At 45.9% G+C, this 13635-nt stretch overlaps 1 protein-coding gene across 21 annotated transcripts in view; it reads left to right on the top strand.

Moving 5' to 3' along the window:
• The window catches only part of LDLRAD4 (low density lipoprotein receptor class A domain containing 4), a 433421-nt gene extending 431442 nt beyond the window's left edge, over nt 1–1979 (top strand). For all 21 annotated transcript variants that reach the window (XM_077778111.1, XM_077778113.1, XM_077778112.1 and 18 more), the window contains one exon: nt 1323–1979. In XM_077778111.1, coding sequence (XP_077634237.1) covers nt 1323–1853 — 531 coding nt within the window. In that variant the 3' untranslated portion in view covers nt 1854–1979. The remainder of the gene's footprint in view (nt 1–1322) is intronic.
• The last annotated feature ends 11656 nt before the right edge of the window (nt 1980–13635 follow it).

Raw genomic sequence — 13635 nt, 5'->3', positions numbered from 1 at the left:
GGAATAAACCATTTAAACAAAATTGGTGGAAGGGCTAAGTGTATTACAGCATAGATTAAGAAAGAACACATTTCTCTTAAGGCACATGCTGGAACTTTGGTTAAAAAGGCGGAGAAGAGTTTTTCCTCTGGAATGGCCTAGGGATTATCTGTGCTCCTTAGAGAACCAGGTTGAGAATCACTGATCTTTACATGATCCCATAAGCTGCTAATAATGAGTCTTGGCAGATGTGGGCACAGTTTATACATACATCTCCCAGGTTAATAATATGACTGGCTCGGTCAGTTAAGCGTCTGAGCTCACGGTTTGTGAGTTTGAGCTCCCGGTCAGGCTTGCTGTCCCCCCTCTCTCTGCCCTTCCCCGTTTGTGCACTGTCTCTCTCAAAATAAATAAGTAAACCGCACGTTAAAAAAACTGATGTGGGTTTTAAAATAACATAGTTGTTTGCCTGTAAGTCAAAAATATGGTGTGAGAGAAATCAGTAGAGATGTGCATCTATATCTTTTCTCTAGAAGAAACTCGGATGGTGGAAGGAGCGAGAGGATTATGCGAGAAGTCCAGTACCTGGATTCATTTTGGGAAAACAGATCTGTTATCACATTTACTTTGGAGTACAGAATATTTTTCATGTTAATTACTAAAATATCAGGAAACTTTTATCTAGAATGAAACAACTGGAAAAGCCTAGAAATCAGAAAGAAAAAGAAGTCACGTGTTCTGTATTTTCTTAAATAATCGATAGAGCAACATGTTCTATAGTAATTCATAAATAGACCGAATGCCTTCTACCTGCTCCAAGAGCCATTGTGTGCAATTGAACTTACACCCCACTGCTCTGAATCACAGGTGAGAGAGCTGGCAGCCCGGTCCCCTCGCTCCAGGTGAAGGACTGGGGCCCAGACCCAGTCACCTGGCGGGCAGTCCCTCAGCGCCCCCAGCACAGTGCTTTTCCAATTTTTTACTGTTTACTGCACTCTGGAAACTGCTATCATATTCTAAAGGAACCAGCAGAACATGTATACACAGTAATTCCCATTAGCCCCAAATGCTCAGTGAACCGCGGTTCTCCATAGTGAAACAGTGCTAGATAAGCTATAGTTTAGTGAGTGAGTGCTGTTAAGTCACGAGGAATAAGGAAACTACTTTTTTTTTTTTTTTTTTGCCTGAAATAGTCTTTTCCTGTTGTTTCCTGTTTCAAGGACTGTTTGGAAGGTCTTCAGACTGCTGAGAACAAGACCAAGCATGACTTTCCTTGATACCATCCCGTTCGTGATCACTGTTGTGTCACGGATATCTTCAACCCTTTCCTTCTTCCCTTGCAGATCATGTACGCCCCGCGGTCCAGGGACAGGTTTACTGCCCCGTCCTTCATGCAGAGGGACCGATTCAGCCGCTTCCAGCCCACCTACCCCTACGTGCAGCATGAGATCGACCTTCCTCCCACCATCTCCCTGTCTGATGGGGAGGAGCCACCTCCTTACCAGGGGCCCTGCGCCCTGCAGCTCAGGGACCCTGAACAGCAGAGGGAACTCAACCGAGAATCTGTGAGGGCCCCGCCCAACCGAACCATATTCGACAGCGATTTGATAGACATTTCTGTGTACAGCGGGGGCCCGTGTCCGCCGAGTAGCAACTCGGGCATAAGTGCCAGCACCTGCAGCAGTAACGGGAGGATGGAGGGGCCGCCCCCAACCTACAGCGAGGTGATGGGCCACTACCCTGGCGCCTCTTTCTTCCATCACCAGCACAGCAGCGCACACAGGGGGAGCAGACTGCCGTTTCAGCAGGACAGCTCAGGGGGCACGGTGCTCCCCATCCAGGGCAAGGACAGGAAGCCCGGGAACCTCGTCTGACCCGCCGACGTGCACTGGCGAAGGCAGAAGCCGAGGAGGGACGAGGGCCGCACTGCCTCCGCTCCCAGGCACAGTGTTGTTCCGTTTCCCGTGCTACAGCGAAGTAAAACCAAATGTGCAAACGTGGTCTTTGTTTCTGATTCCTTTCAGGGGAATTGCATGCAGACTAGACTGAAATAATACAAACTTCCACCCGGTCTGACCACAAACAGTGTTTATTTGGGGACAGGCGCCAAGACGGGGGCTGGTTTTGGCAAAGGGCGGGCATGCATGGGAACACAGAGAAAGGGATGCTTTGAAGATATGAAATAAAACCCACAGAGGGATTTGATTTATTTAATTATGAAAGGAGACTTTGCAGAGAAAGAGGCCAGAATGGCCTGTTTTATAATTAGTTGATAAAGAAGGATGCGTTATTATATATTATCATGGGGAAGTATTGGCCAGTTTGCTTTTTCTCCCAAGGTGTGGAACTTTTATTTTGTTTTAAAAATATGATTCAAAATTCCCGTTTTGTGTGCCAAGGTATAAAGTGAAGAAGTTAGATGAGCGCAAGGAGTTCATTTGTGTCGTGATGATGTGTTTTTGAAAGTTGCACTATCTAAATGTTTATATACGAGGGGACTGTTCTGTGTGGAGTTCTGTATGTTGTCTTCTCACCTGTGGATTCCTATTAGGCCCAAGGAGCACCTGGAGTGTTCCCTGTACTCACGTGAGAAAAGGTGTTTGGGGGTGGAGCCCAACACATGCCAGCTTACAGAAACCAAGGCAGTGTGGCAAGAGTCTGTGGCACGTAGCAGCGCATCACTGAAGCGCTTGGAGACTTTTGGATGGGAGAGAGGAGATACTAAATCCCAGCGTTTCTGACTTGTTGAGTCTTCTGACTGCTAGTCTTAGGCTGCATACTTTATTACACGGAACCTGACACATGCATTTATGTACCCAGTATCATGCAGTGCTGCCCGTGTCCTCCAGCAGTGCAGTTTCTTCGGTAATTTAGGTGTTTTTTTTTTTCACTGTAGCATGAAATATACTCAGATACATACATTTTTTATGCAATAAATTGTTTAAAATGCAAGGTGGTTATTCTTAATACTGTTGAAATACGTGACTTTTCAGTGTATTCCCGTTGTCTCTCTCCTTTTCTAGATAGCAGATAGTTCAGTTCAGGCCTGGACAGCTGGTCAGTGCTCGAGAGGCTCTCGGCAGTGGTCCCCGCGTGGCCCGCCCAGCCGTGGTGTGCCAGGGACGCCACCGGTGGCTTCTCCACGCGCAGAAAGCCCCCGGAGAGTGGACGAGAGGACACCATGGTGCCGAGGACCCTAACAAGCCGTTGCACGTCACTCTTGGAGGAGTGCTGTGCTCAGGACCCGCCCCGGCTCCCAGGAGAGCTTCCTCTGCCCGTGCGGTGGCGGCTAGAACCCGACAGTCAGTTACTNTAAGAGCACAGGATTAAAAGCACAACACGCAGTTAAAATGCAACCCGAAAGCTAATTTTAAATACTGTTAGTCTTAGCTTTAATATTCCTGGTATTTACAAACATTTGCTCTCACGTGGAATTGATAACTTCCTTCTGCGGAAGCCGCCATCTGGTCTGTCTGGCAGCCACACGTAGCCCGTGGGTTCGAGGGCTTGTCCACCGAGGCCGGCGCTGGGCTGGCCGGGCCGTTTTGGCCTCTGCATGTAGAACAGTGAACGGACTGGGATGGTGGCTCGGTGACTCTGATCTCTGCGGTTTGAATGCTGAGCCGGGACATGTGTGTTCGTGTCTGTTTGTGGGTCTGTCCAGGGTGGTTTCTCAGGGAGGTGACTTTGTGATGTGGGCTGGGGGTCGGAGAGTGTTCTGAACTACGAGTCCTGTTGGCTGCTCCTTTCTGCTGCTTCTCCTGGTCAGTGACTGGCTGGTTTTTGTTTTGTCTTCAGGATTGGAATCCGTATTCGATTCCGCCATTTCACACAGTTAAGATCCACAAAACTAGTCAAACTCTTAAAAGGAGAGAGAGAAAAGGTGGGCAGCAGTTGCAACTGAGGCGTCAGACCCTGTTGGAAAGTGTGTGTGCCGGGCGTTGCCCCAGGGCATCCTGAGACCAGGCAGGGTGCTGGGAGCCTGGACTCGGACCTGGAGACTGCCTCCCCCCTTGCCTCAGCCGCTCCCGCAGCTCAGCCCACTGCCTGCTCGCAGGCCTGCACCTAAGGCAGCTTGGGCACCCCCTGGGCCTGAAGGCTCGCCTCACCCTGTAGAGGAATGTTAGTGCCCGGCTCAGGCTCGGTTATGGGTCAGATGTCCTGTCAGATGCAAAAGGAGGTTGGTCACCATTTCAAAAACCCTGCAATTTTGATAAAGGGTGAACACCCCCCATCGCTCTAGCTCAAAATGGTTTCACAATCCTTATTGTTCCATCTGCTACAAGAAATGAGCTGTGGTCGGGAACTGGTAAATGCCCTAGTCACTTTGCAAGTATATGAATGTTTTGCAGATGTCCACAGTATTGGCGAAGCAATTATTTGATTCAAGTAACTTTAATCATCCTTCAGAAGAGGTTCGTCCCATTCTTCCACCGTAGAGAATTGCCCTTTGAGTTAAATGGTTATTTAAAGACACAGACCTATCAAACCATGACTTAATGGTCCTTGAGGCTGGACCTCGGTAATGAATTAATTTAAAAGCCAAGGTCATGAATTGAATTAATAGTCAATTTCCTTCACCACAGGGAGAAGGTGACCCATAGCTTCTTGGAAAAGTGGCCTCTCTGCATTGCCCCTCACTGGCCATGTGTGGGCCAAGGGGTGCCGAGAGGAGGCAGCTTGTACGGAGGTGAATATTCAAGAAGCCCACATGCTTGGGGGACACACGGGTCTGGCTTGGGAACCAGAGTAGGCAATCTGTGGTAGGTTTATCATGTCAGTGGGGTGTTAAAGTAAAAGAATTGAATCATTCAAAGGAGCAGTGGGTGGGAAGGGGTGCCTCCGGGTATCCCGCTGTGACGTTCCTCCATTGTCTCGGGACTTCCAGGAGCATGAACCCCAAGGCATGTTGAACCCCATTTCTAGGAACACAGTTTTCAGGAGGATATTTGTTTTTTCAGAAAGTCTAGTGTTCTTCAGTCACCAAAGCAGTCCTTAGTACAAGAGAGATTTTGCTAAACAAATCGTGTACTTAAGTAAAAGTTGCTCCATTCTCTGTGGCCCTGAGGAAAATTGAGTGTTAAAGGAGCTTGGCAAGCATGCCCTTTGATCTTCCCTACCATGTATGCACATGGACACACAGCCCACAAGAAATTTCAAGATAGCCGAAGAGCATAGTTAATGAAACTTTACCAAGATTTGTCATGAGGACTATACTTGTACCTGCTGATTTCAGCTCAAATTCTTGGTAGCGCACGGGGTGAATGGCAGAGCGGGAGGCCTTCAGAAGCACCCGCATAGGAATGTGGCGCACAAGTGACAGCGATTTGGGCTTCTGAATATCTTCATTGATCTCCTTTGTCTGCACTTTGTAAGAATGGGACAGGCTCACATGCACGCGCTGCTAGCGAGCTCTTCTGACCTAGAAGCCGGGCAAATGGCAGTCTTCCCTTTGGAAGCAGACAGGATGCCCCTGTCAGGGGGCATCTTCCATCCAGTTGCTTTTCTGCCTACGAAGTGTCTGTAGGAGGGTCCTGGGGTTGGGGACTTGGAGGCAGGGCTGGGGGCTGCTCCCCAGCACGCTCCAGCTGTGTTTGCCGAGCTGGGGCCCCTGAGTGAGGTTTGCCGCTTAGAGTGGCAACATTAACTGCGTGTCGTCTGATATTCCTTTTTTCTTCGGATCCCAAAGCTCGGCAGTGTGCAAAGGGGAAAAAAAAAATGGGAAGGACACTTGGTTTTTGTTAACTTTTTGATTTTGTCTATGTGACTAAAGACATATGCCCATGCCTGGCACCAGCCCCCCCCCCCCAAAGCCCGCCTCCTCGCTCTGCCAGCGCCCCCGATCCTCGCTGAACGGCCGTGACGCAGGCTCTGTTCTGCTGATGTTCACCTTGGCCTTGGTGAATCTAAATAAAATGACATGATTGGGGGACAGGCTGGCGGGTGTCCCCTCCTTAGTGGGAGCAACACCGTAGGTACCAGTTGCCAACCCACGTCACAGACGAAGAAAGTGCTCTCACCCCAGATCCCAAAAGTTGGTCTCAGCAGCTTTGCTGCTCCCCAGAAGGCAGATGCCAGAGCCCGGGCCAGAGGTCAGTGACGGACTGTGTGAAATAGCTGCCATAGCCTACGTTTTTCAGGAACCAAGATTTCAGCTGAGGTTATTTTCCTACCCAAAGTACTGCATCTTTTGCGTAGCTCAAGTTTGTAATTTACTGCCAGGGCTAGACGGTTGTTTGCTGCTGCTGCTGCTGCTGCTGCTGCTGCTTCCCAGGCCGGCCGCGTCAGGAGGCTGGTGTGTGTGAGCCGAATGCCTTGCCAAGAAAGCGCTGCCTTCCTTTCGTCCTTTCCTTTTCCTCTGCGCGTGCTTGTCTGTGTGCAGTGTGCTGGGGGTCCCGACGCACTACTCGCATGTCGTGTCGCCCGTGGCGTTCCAAAGAGCTCCGCATGCCAGTCGCTTTGAAGCCCCCACGGGGTCTTGTGCTGACTTCAGCTGACCCAGGAACTGAGCCCCCACCGCCGCACTCCGCTCCCACCTTTGTTGTGCCTCACTTACAATGGTGCTTTTTCAGTTGTCTGTTCTTTGTAAGGTGCTGTATATAACTTGAATATATTATGCACATATCCTACCCAATGGGTAGAACAAAAAAAATTGTTAATAACTGTAATATAATGTATAGATACCGATTTTAACAGAAATGGCATAGAATTTGTGAATGCCTATGTGCTTTGTCCTCTTTTGTAAGGAGATTTGCAAATGGATGCATACAGATAAAAGTCTATGTAGTTTATTTTCCTATTAAATATCAATATTATAACACAAGGGAAAGAAGTCTGAACAAGCAAGCCACTGTTTATGACCAGCATATGTATAGCGATTGAGAGTTGCATCTTTGCTGTGAAAACCCTTTAAAAAACATCCTACAGCTTTTTGGTTGCCATTAGATGCTCCTCATCTTAATCTCTTCAGTAATGCTCAGTTGGACCAGTGTCATAGAAAATTTTCTGCAGCTTGTTTTATGAAAAGATGCTATGTTGTAGAATAATGAAGACGTCAGCCCCCAGATAAAAGTGCACATTTTGTTAAAATTGCAAAAAGTATGTCCACGTTAAGTAAATCAGCCTGCAGCAGAGGACTTTGTTCAGTACAGAGGCCTCTGTGGCCATCTGTGTCCCTAGTCTCTCTGTGCCTTTTTTTCTTTGACAAACCGAAGCTGTGGAGCCAACGAACTAATCCGTTTGTAGGGGAAAAGTATCTCAGGAAGAATAAATCCACTTAGGAGAAGACTCCGCTCCTAGAAAAACTGTTTCCGTTTGGGTTGTCATTCGCAGAGAATTAGCTATCAGCCAGCCAAGTGAAGAATCTTCTATCCATTCCTGTTGGCTTCTCGTGGTGACCTTGTCAAGCTAGGTTTTGCTGGTGGTCAGGGGTTACGTTTTCAGCTGCATGTTCCGTCACACTCTTGCGCAGCGTCTGTCCTGCCAGCTCAGTGTCGGTGTCTGTTAGGGCCTCTGCATTTATCTTCAGATATTCTGATATTAAGGAAAGAAAAAGAGAAGCCTAGCACGTGTTCACTAAAACCACTGTTGAACCACGGGTGTGCACCTCCTTTCCAGTGTTGTCCGTAAAGGCAGTCAGTGAAGTTTTGCCCATCTGATCGGCAGTTCCACTCGATTCTGTCACCAGAAGAACAAACTCCATGTTTTGATTTGCTCTGTGGTGTATGTTCTGATTTTGAAAATCACAAGCGAATCATGCCCTTATCCTCCAGAAAGCAAATTATTACCGATTATCCTTAAACTGAAAACACCTCTACAGTGCAGCTTTTGATGCTGAAGGACTAGAGACCAGCCCTTCTCTCACTGTCTGTTCTGGAAGGGGCATGACAAGATTGTTAACCTCGTGCGTGCTCTGTCCTGTCCGCCCCCCGCCGTCGTCTGCTCCCCCGTGTCCTGCAGGGGCCCCTGGTGCTTCTGGTTCGGCATCAGGAGCCAAGGCTCCCTGCTCTCAGGAGCAACACTTCCATCCTTCCAGGTTCCATCTCTTGGGAGAACTTCTGAGCGTGAGTGTCATCAGAGAATGTTCTAGACTCAGAGGTACTAAAGTGTGTTACCGCACCATTGCTTCCTTTCTACAGAACTGAGGCTTAAACTTTACTGTTAATGATACTGGTTTATTTTAATGTGCTTGTCAGTATATTGCTATTTTTCATTTCACGGCTTTCAAAAATCACGTTTTCTAATTGTATTTGTCTAGCTTAAAGCTATTTTAAAATGTGTACAACACTATTCACAGCATTTAGTTCATTTAATTTTTATTATAAAGCAGCCTACTTAAAAAGTACAAACTGTGTATGAACTTTTCAGTAGTTCATGGGAGCTCTGATAATCAGAAGTCGTTAAAGTGTTTAACAGCCATTTGTGCTTACTTTCAACATAATTTCCAGTTATATACAGAGAAATATTTCCAACTGTTGTGTATCTGCCTCTTTTAACTGAGCAATGGTGATGTAGTTCTTAGACCTAAGGTCTGTAATTGCAATACTTTTAAAGATGTTGCTCTAAGTGCTGTTAGTTATTAAATCAGCTTTTTCTGCTTGTTCTTAGTGCTGTGGTCAAACCATAGCACAAAACCATTAAAAATAATCAGTGATATACATGTGTCTCTTATTTTTCTTTCTTGTAATCTTTTAAAAACAAAGCACACACGTGGGGAGAGAAAAACCGCATGTGTTTTAAAACCTGGTCTCAGAGAAACATTCGGGGATTGTCCTCAAGTCTCATCATGGGAGAAGCCACTGAGAACTACTTCGCTTGAGCCCAGGTGCCCGAGGGGTGGCTGTCACCGAGAAGCCAACTGGGTTCATTAGCCAACTAATGAACAAGATTTCTAGTAACGGGAACTGTTCAACCAGGGGACAGATGCCTCAGGGGTTAAGGTTCTTGGCATTGGAAGTTGTCAGTCTGTGGTCATGTAGCAAAAGGACTCTAAAATTTCCTTCACTCAGAGATCATAAACTTTCTTCATGGACAAAGTTCTGCACAGGAAGAAGGGGGGTGGGGGCTTGAGATGCCTACTTGATCCCGTTCAGTAAACCCCCGAGGTGTGCCTGTCACAGCAGAGAAACAGCTCCCCCCAAATCTCCCCTCTGCCACAAGGAGTCTATACCGGGTGTCACCTGTGGGCATCCGTGGGGGTGCCCTGAAAGCAAAAGCTGAGGTGAGGCTCTCCACAGCGGTAACTCATCTGGGAGCTCTTCCCAGAGGATGAAGCAGGTAATGAGAGAAGGGAGACAAAGTGTGCGCCCTCATTTCCGCCGTAGGTGATTGGGGCTCAGGATGGTGCCAAGAAGCAGGGGGAGGTGGGGACACCATTCTCCACTCTTGAGACTTGCCCTTTGCGATGATCTTCCCAGCCAATCGCCCTGGGTGAAAACAACCCGAAGACTTCTGAAGAAGCCCTGAGGCAGAAAAATCCAGACAGCTGTGGTCTGGAAGCTGCCAGCAAGCGCAGGAGCTGTCCCTCCTGGCTGGAGCTGAAATGACAATGGCCACGGAGCACCGGCGCGGAGCGCTCATGCTTCGGCCACAGTCATACCACATGCAAGTGGGTCCTTAGAAGAGCCAGGCAGTGCTGGCTGGGGAGAGACACCCCCAGTTCTGGACCCACTGTTTTCCCAGCCAGGCCTACACTCAGCACCGGACGTGAACAGACCCCAACACCTCCTCTCTGGGACAACGGTCCCTCCTTCTGCCTGGGCTTCCCTGTGTCCCCACCTGGGAACCTGGGGGTTCTCTGCTGTACTTCAGTGCTGCCCGCAACTGCCTCCAATCACTGGCTTCCTTTGACTAACTCATTCTGTCCATTAGCTTATTTGTGACACAGTAGAGCTGCCGGCTGCCGCGCAGAGCACCGGCTAATCACACTCCTCAGGCCGCCCTCTCCCTGCCCCCTTTAGGGAACATTTGGAAACACAGGGCGTCCTCCTCCGGAGATCCACGCATAGCGAGCCCTGGAATAAAACACCGCATTTCTCTCCGTGATGACACTTGCACATAACAGTCTATAATGAGTCTGTTACTTAGAACATCATAATTAGATTGCTCATTATGCTGTTGTGCTTTGAATGGATTCTAATTTAAATGTTCATTTTAAAATAGCAGCCAAAAAGTAAAAACTTAGCGTTTGCGAAGTTCTTTGTTTGAACATCATGGTTCTGTTCAGACGTTAGCTTTCACAAACCTCACTCACCCTGCTTTATACACACACTTTTCTAAAAAATCAGAAGTGTCAAAGCTACAATTGTAATCATTTGAACATAGCACAGTATGACTGAAACGCAGACTTTCAAAATGCCTTATGAAGATGCATACATATTTCCATACAAGTCACATATAAATAACATAAAATCATATATATATTTACAGACAGTTGTATATAGGAGCTCCTGTATAACTTACCTGTTTACAAAGCCATTGGCATTTAGCGTTGTATCGTGGCCGCCGTTCCCCTACGTCTGTAAGCATGCGTTGAAGCCAGAGTACAAAGGTCAGTCTCCCCGATGTGGTGGGCCAGGGGACCCTGACCCCTCATCTGCTCTCTGCCCTGAGCTGCTGCCGGGGCGGGGGCACGATTTGTCACTCCCATCTTTGGCATGGGCTCTATGGTGATTTGGCATCTGTCTCACCTCTGAGGTTTCCCACTTAAAATTAAAGGGCAGCACAGGCTTTGGAGCCTACAGACCTGTAGGTCCAAGTATTAGCCTGATCTCAAATTAATGTCCCTGACGGGCAGTTGCTTTTAAGTGTTACCGGTCCACCAGGAACACCCATGGGAAGCCGGGGGGATGGAGAGTGCTTGCCATGCGGGGCTCTAGATGAAAAGAGCTGCTATTGTTATAACATCCATATTCTAGATTTAATTTAAAAACATTTTGCCCGATTACTATAGACCTACAGACAGCACTTTGCATTGGAATGCTGTCTACACTAAGCACTGTGGCTTAAAATGCCAGTGAAAGAAACAAGCACCAGAGTAAATTAAAGGAGAAATTTAAAAGTTTTTTTGAGGGACGTCTGGGCAGCTCAGTGGGTTAAGCATCCGACTCTTGGTTTCGGCTCAGGTCATGATCTCATGGTTCATGAGTTCGAGCCCTGTGTCAGACTCTGTGCTGCCCATGTGGGGACTGCTCAGGATTCTCTCTCCCTCTCTTTCTACCTCTTCCCCACTCTCTCTTGCTCTCACATTCTCTCTCAAAATAAGCTTTTCTTAAAAAATACAAGTTTCTGGAGACAAACAAAAATGGAAACACGAAATCCCAGAATCTACAGGATGCTGCAAAAGGAGTTCTAAGGACATTCATAGCAATAAACACCTACAGTAACAAGCAAGAAAGATACCAAATAAACAGCCTACACCTCTATGTCTTAAGGAACTAGAAAAAGAACACATTGAGCCCAAAGTTAGCTGAAAGAAGGAAATAAAAATCAGAGCAAAAATAGTGAAACAGAAACGATTAACCAAACTAAGAGTTGGCTCTTTGAAGAGATAAACAAAATTGAGAAATCAAGGAAAAAAGAGAAAGAACAAATCAACAAAGTTAGAAAATTATAAATGAAAAGGGAAACTGATACCACAGAAATTCAAACAATCCTAGGAGGCTACTAGGAGCAACCATATGCCAACAACTTGGACAACCTAGAAAAAAGGAAACATTCTAGGAAACATACAACCTACTAAGACTGAATCAGGAAGAAACAGAAGATCAGAACAGACCAATTACTAGTAAGGAGATTGAATCAGTAATCAAAAATGTCCCAACAGAGAAAAGCCTAAGGCCAGATGGCTTCACTGGTCAATTTTACCGAACATTGAAAGAATTAACCCCATTCTCCTCAAACTCTTCCAAAAAGCTGAAGAGGAGGGAATACTCCTAAACTCATTTTATAAGGCCAACATTACCCGGATACCAAAGCCAGATAAGGATACTAGTAGAAAATGAAACTACAGGCCAATATCCCCAATGAAGAGAGATGCAAAAATGCTCAACAAGATATTAGCAAGCCAATTCAACAACACTAAAAGGATCATTCACCATAATCAAGTGGCATTCACCCCTGAGATGCAAGGATGATTCAACAGAGGCAAATTCACCAAGGTGATACATCACATTAATAGAAGGAAAGAAAAGTGTATCATTATCTCAGGAGATGCAGAAAAGGCATCTGACAAAATTCAAAATCTGTTCATGGGGCGCCTGGGTGGCTTAGTCGGTTAAGTGTATGACTTGGGCTCAGGTCATGATCTCACACTTCGTGAGTTCGAGCTCTGTGTCAGGCTCTGTGTTGACAGCTCAGCTTCAGATTCTGTGTCTTCCTCTCTCTCTGCTCCTCCCCCGCTCATGCTCTGTCTCTTCCTCTCTCAACATACTACTGGGAAGTCCTAGTTAGAGCAATCAGGCAAGAAAAAGAAATAAAAGTTATCAGAATTGAAAAGGAAAAAATAAAATTGTCTCTATTTGCAGATGCCCTGATTTTATATAGAGAGAATTCTAAAGTCACAACCAAAAAACTTGTTAGAACCAATCAACAAATTGGGTAAAGTTACAGGATATAAAATTAACATATAAAACTGGTAGCATTTCTATATACTAATAATGAATTTTCTTCCTTCCTTCCTTCCTTCCTTCCTTCCTTTCTTCTTTCCTTTCTTTCTTTCAGTTATTTTGAGAGAGAGACAGAGAGAGTGAGCAGAGGAGGGCCATAGAAAGGGCCAGACTTTGAGCGATAAAGAGAATCCCAAGTAGACTCAATGCTGTCAGTACAGAGCCGGATGCAGGGCTCAAACTCACAAACTGTGAGATCTTGATCCGAGCTGAAACCAAGAGTCAGATGCTTAACCAGCTAGGTGCCCCTAACAACAATGAATTTTGAATTTTCTGATACTAATGATGAATTCTCTGAAAAGGCAATGAAGAAACCGATCCCATTTATAACAGCATCAAAAACAATAAAATACTTAGGAATAAATTTAACCAAGGAGGTAAAAGATCTCTACTCTGGAAACTATAAGACACTGGTAAATTTAAGAAGACACAAATAAATGGAATAGCATCCCATGTTGATGGACTGGGAGAATTAATATTATTAAAATGTCAATACTACCAAAAGCCATCTATAGATTTAATGCAGTCTTTATAAAAATTCCAATGGTATTTTTATAGAAATAGAAAAAAAACCTTCCTAAAATCTAGATGCAACCACAAAAAAAAAAAAAAAAATAGCCAAAAGAAATCCTGGGAAAGAAGAGCAAAGCAGGAGACACCACATCTGATTTCAAACTACACCATAAAGTTATACTCATTAAAACAGTATGGCGCTGACATAAAAACAGACCAATACAGCAATGGAACAGAATCAAGAGCCCAGAAATAAACCCAAACATATATGGTCAACTAATATTTGACAAGGGAGTCAAAGACACACAATGGAGAAAGGACAATCTTTTCAGCAAATGGTGCTGGGAAAACTGGATATTCACTGTGAAAGAATAAAACTTGACCACTATCTTTTTTTTCTTTTTTTTTTTAATTTTTTTTTTTTATGTTTTATTTATTTCTAGGAGAGCGACAGCATGAGCAGGGGAGGGTCAGAGAG

Source organism: Crocuta crocuta, unplaced genomic scaffold (assembly GCF_008692635.1).
Source record: "Crocuta crocuta isolate KB4526 unplaced genomic scaffold, BGI_CrCroc_1.0 scaffold26, whole genome shotgun sequence".
NCBI lineage: Eukaryota > Metazoa > Chordata > Mammalia > Carnivora > Hyaenidae > Crocuta > Crocuta crocuta.
Note: the sequence above shows the minus strand (reverse complement) of the source record. Positions and strands in the feature narration are given on the sequence as shown.